This window comes from Dama dama, chromosome 4, assembly GCF_033118175.1.
Source record: "Dama dama isolate Ldn47 chromosome 4, ASM3311817v1, whole genome shotgun sequence".
In the NCBI taxonomy this organism is placed as follows: Eukaryota; Metazoa; Chordata; class Mammalia; order Artiodactyla; family Cervidae; genus Dama; species Dama dama.
In genome coordinates this window covers 71654423-71664464 of record NC_083684.1, presented here as the reverse complement: position 1 = coordinate 71664464, position 10042 = coordinate 71654423, and the positions used below count along the sequence as shown (strand labels likewise).

The 10042-nt window shown below is 45.6% G+C and overlaps 1 protein-coding gene and 1 pseudogene across 1 annotated transcript in view; both read right to left on the bottom strand.

Annotated features, from left to right (window-relative positions):
- The window catches only part of LOC133054987 (zinc finger protein 773-like), a 10387-nt gene extending 1020 nt beyond the window's left edge, over positions 1-9367 (bottom strand). The window contains exons 1-3 of the mRNA XM_061140439.1: positions 9152-9367; positions 8563-8689; positions 1-3969 (exon numbers count right to left, since the gene is read on the bottom strand). The exon at positions 1-3969 is cut by the window's left edge and continues 1020 nt beyond it. Coding sequence (XP_060996422.1) covers positions 3797-3969; positions 8563-8689; positions 9152-9181 — 330 coding nt within the window. The 5' untranslated portion in view covers positions 9182-9367 and the 3' untranslated portion in view covers positions 1-3796. The remainder of the gene's footprint in view (positions 3970-8562; positions 8690-9151) is intronic.
- LOC133054984 (zinc finger protein 501-like) lies at positions 3953-7655 on the bottom strand (annotated as a pseudogene).
- Positions 9368-10042: the final 675 nt, after the last annotated feature.

Sequence of the window (10042 nt, the reverse complement as noted above, 5' to 3'; positions counted from 1 at the left end):
TGGTTCCACTCATCACTGTGTCCAGCCCTCAACAACTACACACAGGGAGGCAAAGAGATGCCATCGGAGAGATGCTCAGGGATAGAATTGCAGGACTCAATCCCTTCCTGCCAGGGCTTTCCTGGTGGCTCAGCTGGCAAAGAATCCCCCTACAATGAGGTTTGATCCCTGGGTCGGGAAGATCCCCTACAGAGGGAAAAGGTAACCCTCTCCAATATTCTTGCCTGGAAAATCCCATGGACAGAGGAGCCTGGCAGACTACAGACTATGGGGTTACAAAGAGTCAGACATGACTGAGCAACTAAACATCCCTTCCTGCCAGGCAATTCCCATGGGATCTTCCATATCATGCCTCACAATAAAATGTGGAGTTACCCATTACCCTTATATATCCTATACCAGGGCCCAGGAGCCATCAATTCATGCTTCCTACCTCCACTTGTACCTCTCTCACATCTCCAGACCCCACAGCTGCATCCCTGCAGCCACTACCAATTCCTTGTCCCACACCATAGTCATCTCCTTGGACTTACCCCAGAGAACAGGGCAAAACCAAACAGTATCCAGTTCTACCCATGACCTCTCATGGATCCCAACACCATTTGAAAACCTCTTACCTGTCTATAATTCTCGCTTTAACATTAGTCATACTGAATCATAAGTGAATTTTAGATACCTATAACTCTCTACCAGGCTTAGCAGGTGGCTCAGTGGTAAATAATCCACCTGTCAAGCATGAGACACAGGTTCAATCCCTCGTTGAAGAGATCTTGGAGTAGAAAATAGCCAACTTCCCCAGTACACCTGCCTAGAAAATTCCATGGACAGAGGAGCCTGGAGGGCTACAGTTCGTGGGGTTGCAAAGAGTCAGAAGCAATTGAGTTCACACACACATGCTGAACTGCACCCCAGATTCCCAGACTTCTCTGTCCAGCTGTCCACCTGATGCCACCACTCATTTTTTCTCTGAAAAAAAAATCTCAGAATGGAAACCCAGCTAAAAACAAAAACTTCTGATATCTCCACAGAAAATCACTCTTACTACTGAACATCTCATCTCAAAGTTAATGAAGCTTCCAAGTTTTCAGTCGCTAAGACCAAAGCTTTGCCATCAACCCTGACTCTTAGCTTTCTCTCTCTCACCCTCAAAATGAGAAAATCTGGGCAGCCCATCTTAAATAATGAACCCAGAATCCAACCACTTCTTCCACCTCCACAGCCACTACTCTGGTCAGTGACCATGCATCAGGACTTCTGCAGTAGCCTCCTCCCTGGTCCACCTTCCTCCTCCCAAAGTCTGTTTTCCACTCTGTAACCAGATAAAGCCTGGAAGTAAGGTTATCTCCCTCCTCTGTTCCAAATCTGCATTACTTCCACAGCAGATGCCCAACTTCACAGGCAACCACATTACAAGAATGACTCCTCTCCTCCTACACTCTGTTCCTAAAAGAAAGATCTGTGCCCTGTTCCCAGCTTGTGGCCACCCAACCAAGCACTTGCACATGCTGGTAGGTGTTCCCGAGATAATCTTCTACACCTTTTCTCATTGGTGGCAGAAAGAACATTCCTCCAGAAAATCCTTTGCCCTGGACTCAGAATGAGTCTAGATTATTTCTCCCAGGTCCCCAGACCCAAGGGCTGGGGAAATGGCAGGCGAAGAGTCCTAGGACACCACAATCTCAGGTTCTATGAATGAGATCCAAACCAGTGAGGGCCTGGGACACCCTCGACTTCTCTGTGTAGGTTCCATTAAGTGATTCTTCAGCCATGGGGATCTGTGAGTAGAAGCAAGCCATAGAGGTGCATTCCAAAGGGTTCAAACCTCCCCTGTACCTCTCCCCAGCCCTGGAGACCAGATAACCTGAGGTTAAAAGACTGAACTCTCTGCTTCAGTCAGCAGAGCTGCCTCTTTGCAGCTATGCTGGACAAGGACTCACCCTCCCTGCACCTCACTGCCAGCATCACTCCCATTTCAGTCTGTTCTCTGAGTAGCTCTTGGAAAACATTCAAAATCCTAAGTCAGACTGTGTCTTTCTTCTCTTCACAACTCTCCATGGCTCAATGGGTTCTCAGAAGTGAAAGTGAAATTGTTAACTGCTCAGTCCTGTACGACTCTTTGTGACCCCACAGACTGTAGCCTGCCAGACTCCCCCATCCATGGAATTCTCCAGGCAAGAATACCAGAGTGGGTTGCCATTCCCTTTTCTGATGAATCTTTCCCACCCAAGGATTGAACCCAGGTCTCCCACATTGCAGGCAGATTCTTTACTGTGTGAGCCCACAAAACTCTCAGCTTGACAGTCTAGGTGAGACTCCACCTCACACTCTCTGCTCTAGGCAGATACAAGACAGATTCCAGTTTTTTCTAACACTGCCGCCACAGTCCAGCCTCCAAGCCTCTGCGCCTGTGGGTCCCTTTCCCACTCGCCATCACACAGTCCATCAGACACAGCCCATCAGTCCGTCCCATGCCTCATAGACAGTCCGTTAGTCCACATACGACAACCTCACCGTCCTGGACCCCACTTTCTGGGCTGCGGGCACATGAGCAGGTGCCTCGGACTAAAAAGGAACTAAAGAGCTTCTTGATGAAAGTGAAAGAGGAGAGTGAAAAAGCTGGCTTAAAACTCAACATTCAAAAAACTAAGATCATGGCATCCAGTCCCATTACTTCATGGCATATAGATGGGGAAACAATGCAAACAGTGAAAGACTTTACTTTGTTGGGCTCCGAAATCACTGCGGGCAGGGACTGCAGGCATAAAATTAAAAGACGCTTGCTCCCTGGAAGAAAAACCTAGACAGCATGTTAAAAAGCAGAGACATTATTTTGCCAACAAAGGTCCATATAGTCAAAGCTATGGTTTTTCCAATAGTCATGTATGGATGTGAGTTGGATCACAAATAAGGCTGAGAGCTGAAGAATGGATGCTTTTGAACTGTGGTGTTGGAGAAGTCTCTTGAGAGTCCCTTGGACTGCAAAATCAAAGCAGTCAATCCTAAAGGAAATCAACCCTGGCTATTCATTGCAAGGACTGTTGCTGAAGCTGAAGTACCAATACTTTGGCCACCAGATGTGAAAAGCCTACTCATTGGAAAAGACCCTGATGCTGGGAGAGATAGAAGGTAGGAGGAGAAGGGGACAACAGAGGATGAGATGGTTGGATGCCATCACTGACTTGATGGACATAAGTTTGAGCAAGCTCCAGGAGATGGTGAAGGACAGGGAAGCCTGGCAGTGCAGTCCATGGGGTCACAAAGATTTGGACATGACTGAGTGACTGTACAACAAGAAAACACTAGAAATAACTCAAATATCCATAAATAGATGAATGGATGAACAGTCAATTATACATGGAAGAGAAAAGTACTGAGAAATAAGAATGTTCTTGTAAGGAACATTTAATGAATTAATGCACAATTAATTCATTAAATGAACATTTAATGAACAATTAATGAATCACAAAGTAACTATATAGCATCAATGAAATCAGAAAAAGATGTAAACATTTCATGATCAATCATAAAATTCTAAAAATATAATCAATTGTAATGTAATGTACATAAATGGTTATCTGTACAGCCAGGGTGAGTCAGGAGACTATAAACAGCATGAGGAAAATATGCAGGTTGACAGGTACACTCATCATCATAATAATGGTTTCACAAGTGTATACAGGTAAAAACTTCTCAAACTGTACACTTTGAATATTCACAAGTTATTCCATACCTTCACAGAGGTTAAAAAACTGGTTCCATAATAAAAATCCAAATAAAAATCTAAATGCCCGATTCTTCAGAAAATGACTCCACTATCTTGATTTTCAAGACTTGAGGTGGCGTCTCTTCTCAGTGGCAGGAAATATTGGCAAACAATGAAGGCCATCTCCCACTGAGTCAAGAGGACTGCTGACTGGATCACAAAATCACATGTCTGGACACAGTATCTCTCCACACTGCTTCTGTTGCCTGTATAGCAATGGCGTTGAGATGAACAGCTCAGAAAGGCTAGAAGAATCCCAACTCCTTATTTTGTCTGCCAATGACTTTGCAACATAAACATACCTGGAGGTCCTGAGATTTCTGGACATACTCATCCTGTAGTCACTCAGTAGAACATCTGTGGCTGTATCTTAGAAGAGGTATCTTCTTCCACACAGATTGCTGCAGTCTCCTCCCCTCTCTACTAACCAATGTTTTCATACCAATTGTGGTCTCCCCTGCCCCTGCAGTCTTACAACCATGGACACTAGCCTACAGAATTCTGGGTATCAGGGTACATGGCTCCTTTGGAGGAGAACTGGGGTTAAGATTCCCCTCAGCAGAGCTTGACATTGTGCATTATCCCCTTTAAGCAAGGAAAAACAAATTCATGTTGTCTCCAGTAATAGAATCCACAGACCTCTGGCATCCAGGCAGAAAAGTATAATACAAAGTAGTCTTTCCTAGGAGGCCTTGGCAGCAATGCAAACTACTACAAAACAAGAGTGCCATATTCCGCCATCTCAGGCACCTGAAGTTTGGATCTCCACTACAAAAGTAATTTACCCCTCAGGCTGACAGTCCTATTGTGCTTTCAAACTATTCCACACAGTGAAGAGCATTTCCAAGACTAAGGTGCTTAAACAATAAGGCATTTATTATTATACAAATCAGAGTAACATGCAATAGGCACTTTCTGGTTTGGTGACTTGAAAGCCAGAAAACTCCAACACAAGCACTACCTGAGACCAACTGTGTCCCTATAAAAGCTAGTTCGCTGCAAGGACTCAGATAGCAGTCTTTGAGCCAACATTGGGTCAGGTCCAGGCCCTAACTTGTCAGAAAAAAGGGAATGAAGACTCCTTAAGGGCTGACGATACTCATAATTTCCTCCAACACAGGGGAGAGTACAGAGGCCAGTTGCTGTGAACACACCAGGGTGGTGACTATGCCAACCATCAGGACATGCCAGATGCTAGAGGTGAGGTGGTTTCTGGCAAAGAAACTGGCAGTGAACCTGGCAGGTTACACGTACTTCCCACACAACTGTGAAATGTAAGTGAATCAATCTCCAGTCTGTGGACATCCCAATATGAGATTTAACTTAGGTGGATGGTTCCTCACAGACGCTTACCTCCACCACAACTATACTAAGGAAGGAGAAAGCATACATTAAATGTGTATACAAGGCCTTTTCCCAGTGTGAATTCTTTGGTGTTGACTGACATTAGATTTGCAGCTAAAGGACTTCCTACATTCACTGCACATGAGCTCTCCTGTGTCGAAGGAGACTAGAGTGCTGAGTAAAATATTTCCCACATTCATTGCACATACAAGGCCTTGCTCCAGTGTGCACTGTTCAGTGTCGAATGAGATGGGTTTTGTGGCTAAAGGATTTTCCACATTCACTGCATTCATAAGGCTTTTCTCCAGTGTGAACCCTTTGGTGTTGAATGAGGACAGATTTCTGACTAAAGGATTTCCCACATCCACTGCACTCATAAGGCTTTTCTCCAGTGTGAACTCTTTGGTGTTGAACAAGGAGAGATTTCTCACTAAAAGATTTTCCACATTCAAGGCATCCATAAGGTCTAACTCCAGTGTGAACTCTCCAATGTCGAATGAGACGGGTTTTACTGATAAATGATTTCCCACATTCACCACACTCATAAGGCCTTGCTCCAGTGTGAGCTCTTTTGTGTCGAAGGAGGCCAGAACTTTGGTTAAACATCTTCCCACATTCACTGCATTTATAAGGCCTTTCATTAGTGTGAACTCTCGTGTTTAATGAGAATGGATTTCTGGATAAAAGATTTCCCACATTCACTGCACTCATAAGGCCTTTCTCCAGTGTGAACTCTTTGGTGTTGAATGAGATCAGATTTCTGGCCAAATGATCTCCCACAGTCAGTGCACTCATAAGGCTTTGCTCTAGTGTGAAATCTCCAGTGTCGAATGAGGTGGGTTTTATGGCTAAAGAATTTCCCACATTCACTATCTTCATTAGGCCTCTCTCCAATGTGAATTTGCTGGTGCTGAACAAATCTGTATCTGCATTTGTCACACTCATCAAGACCCTCTCCATTGCAAACTCTCTGGTGGTGAAGTGTATGAGTATTGCCAAAAACTTTCTTGCATTCAATCCACTTCTGATAACTTTCTCCATTGTTCAAGGCCTCCTCACACTCAATGCTGCTGGGTGGCTTCTCACCATTGAGAGTGGTGTGGTGCTGAGGAAGGCCCAAGGTAGCTAGGAAGTCCTTTCCACTCTCCTCACTAGGGACAGGCTTCCCTGACACATGGAAAATGCAACTCGTCACAATCGAGGCCCTGTTCATGTCCATTTTAAAGACTTTCTCTCCACTGCCATGCTCTTGGTACTGGTGAAGGTTTGGGTTCAACCAGAAGCCTCTGGACCACCCACTAAAGTATGGTGTCTGCCCAGGATATGCTGCTTGGAGCTCAGTCAGCTGCAAAATATCTTTCAAGACTCGGACACATTTCTCACAGAGATGAAACTTCTGGGTCGATGGACCTGACTGAGAAGTCCTGACCTGTGACTCTCCTACAGAAAGGCTATGTGCAGAAGGTATCACCTCATCCTCCTCCGTTTCATACCAACAATCTAAAAGCAGAGAAACACTAATAATGTGCATGTGAGCTTTAGTGGGATGTGGAAGTCCCACAGAAAGGCATGTCACACACATACATTCAGGCCAGAGAATGAAGCCATGGAAATGTTTTCAGGATGAGGCACTGATTTGAAGGGAGGGCTGCTCTGCAGTGACATGCCTCTAAAGATCACAGAAGGGAGACTTTCCAGAACAAAGGGCATAAATATGAATGCCACATGAGGAGGAGAGGCAAGATCAATGACTCACTCCTCTGCCAACAACCTTCAGCAAGATCTTGTCAGCTGAAAACACGTCCATACTACGCAGAAGGATGGCGGTGTCCAGGCCCACGGAAATACAACTGGAACTGAGCAGCTGGGTCCAAGGACTATTTAAGAATATGCACACACCTCACTTTACAGACATACCTCATTATCATGGCACCTTGCCCTATTGCCCTTTGTAGATACCACATTTTTTACCAATTGAAGGTCTGTAGCAATGCTAAGTCCAGCAAGTCTATGGGTGCCAATTTCCCTATAGCATTTGCTCACTTTGTGTCTCTGTGTCACATTCTGGTAATTCTCACAATCTTTCAAACTATTTCAATATTATTATAGCTGTTATGGTGCTCTGTGAATCAATGATCTTTGATGTGACAACTATGAGTCACTGAAGCCTCAAATAATGGTTAGGATTTTTTGGCAAAAAAGTACTTTTTAATTAAGGTAGGTATATTGTTTTTTAGACATAATTTTATTGCACACAATATACTAAAAGATGGTATAATAACTTCTATATGTACTGGGAAACAAAAAAATCTTGTGTAATTCACTTTATTGCAGTGATCTGGAAATGAATCCACACTATCTCTGAGGTATGTCTATTAAGTGTAAGTCACTGTGGGAGAACTACAGAGGGTGCAGTGGAGACGAAAGTGATGCATGCAGATCAGAAAGGTGGGGACAGTCAGAAACTGAAATGACAAATCAAGAAAGTGTCAAGTATGCAGAAGAAAGTGTTGAAATGATCTGTGTCCAGTGTCATTCGCAACAAAACACTGGTGGTCACACAGTAAGTTCCTAGTATGATTTAAACACAATCTCCTTTTCATGCCCTCACCTCCTTTGACATTCACTAGAGCCTGGCCTTCTTTGAGACCATCTTGCCCTGTTCATACTGTAATGCAACCAGGGCTCCCCACACATCCCCCCCAGTTACATTTCTGAAACTACATGAGACCTGAATGAAACATGTCCTTGGGGAAAGACAGGAAATGTCAGCACTGGTCCAGAGGAACTCAAGAAACAAGAGACCACAGGAGAGGAAAGAATATTACAACGAAACCTCAAGACAGGGTCTTTCAAGAAAAACCTCTATATAGATAGTGACCAAGACAAGGTCTAGAATTCCTGATATAGGCAGTCACAAGGAAGTCTTAAAATTAAAAGTTCTCATCACGAGGGAAAAAAAAATGCAACTCTGTGTGGTGATGGATGTTAACCAGACTTAGTGCTGTGAGCATTCTGTAGTATATACAAACATCAAATCTTTATGTCATACACCTGAAACTAACATGTCCTATATCAGTTATATCTTAATCTAAAAAAAAAAAAAGAGGAAAAGAGAAGAATCTGGGTCACAGGGTGTCATAGATATGGACAGTCATCCAGCCAAGGAGAAGGCAGGAAATGTGAGCTCTATTAGGCTGACTGCCAGACTGACTCCCAGACACTTCCCTGCATGCCTTGGGGCAGCAGATGTTGGGGCTGCTTCAGGAGCACAGTGCTTGGGGCGGTGCACACAGCTCAGCACTGGCACCCACAGCACATATGCCAGGAAGGGGGGAAGGTAGCAGAGACCATGGTCCAGCTGTGGAATGGACAGAGCTATCTCCTGGAGAGAGGGAAAGATGGGAAGACACAGAGGTCAGTTGAGGACACTGGGAGAAATATGAAGGCCTTACCCAGGGACGTTGTAAGTGCAAAGTTCTCCAGCATCACATCACAATACAGGAACCTCTGTGTCTCATTAAGCAGCCTCCACTCCTCCTGGGAGAAGTAAATGGCCACATCTTCAAAGGTCACACAGGCCTGCCATGATGGGGACAATTTGTTGCATGATCAGCTTCTTCCATAGGAAGTTCATCCACCCAAGTTCATCCACCCACCAGTCAAACCCTGCTCACCCACCTCCCCATTTCCCCATCTCAGAGGAAATACCAGGCCTGGTGACTCTGATGTGCACATTCTTCTCATGGTCCCTTTGATTACTTTGTCCACCCACAGCAACAGGCAGGTGGGCAGACAGATGATCCCTAAGCTCTGGGCCTGGCATGCAGGGACTTCTCAGCTTCCAGGAATGAAAGTATTTTAACTCCAAACTTCCCACCGACCTGTCACCCTCTCCCAGGAGCCATCAGTCAGTCACAAGATCCCACCCACAGCCACCTGACCGTCCTGGACCCCGGCGCCTGGGCTGCCGGCACGTGAACACTCGGGGCTTTAGTGTCTGGTGGCATGAGGGCGGTGCGGGCCCTGAGGACCAGCGTTTACCTGAGGCGGGTCCCTCAGCGCTGCCTCCATCGGACTCCGTGGGCGGAGCGGGGCCAGGAGCGGCTGGAGAGGCGGCGGGACGCGGGAAGAGCGGTTTCTCTCCTGGGCCTGGGGCGGCAAGAGTCTCCCTTCGGACCCTCTCGATCTGCACTCGCCGCTCCGGAACCCGAGACCGGGCGATAGCACCCAAGGGCCGACAAAACGACCGCCACCAGGAGGATGCCGGAAGTCCCGGCCCAACGCGAAGCTCACATAGGAAGTGCACTTCTCCTGAATTATCGGCCGAAGGCGATCGGGGCAGAATCCTCTGGGAAATGTAGTTCTCCCGGCTCTATGCCTGAGCTAGGAGCGCAGCTTACCAGGACCTCCAGGTAAACTCGCAGGTGAGGGCCGTAAGTGCAAAGAAGATTCTGGAACCCTGAAGTTTGGGACATCAGCCTTTCTCTTTAAACAGTCTTGGAGTCCTGCTGGGAAAAAGACTTCTGAAAGGACACATATATCTGGGAGGCTGTGATCCATGGCCGTTTTTGCTGGATATAAATAAGCCCAGTCTCTGGAACCAGAGGGAGCATACAGCTCTTCTTAAAAATGTGTGCTCGAAATGAAGTCTAAATATCTAGGTAAAAGATGTGCTCATGTGACAGAGCAAAGAACAACAACGCAACACTTGATGGAAAACAGAACAAAACCAGAGTAATCTGGGGGGAAATATCTCGTGTTCACAGAGACAGTGGCATGATTTGTTTCAAATTCCTAAGCAACCTTCTTGCTAACACCAGTGGACATAGAATCTGTGTGATGCTATACTCCTCAAGGATTTAAACCCATTCAAACGTAAATAAAAGTGTGGAAAGAACAACCAAAAAAAAAAAAAAAATTGGGGTCACCAAA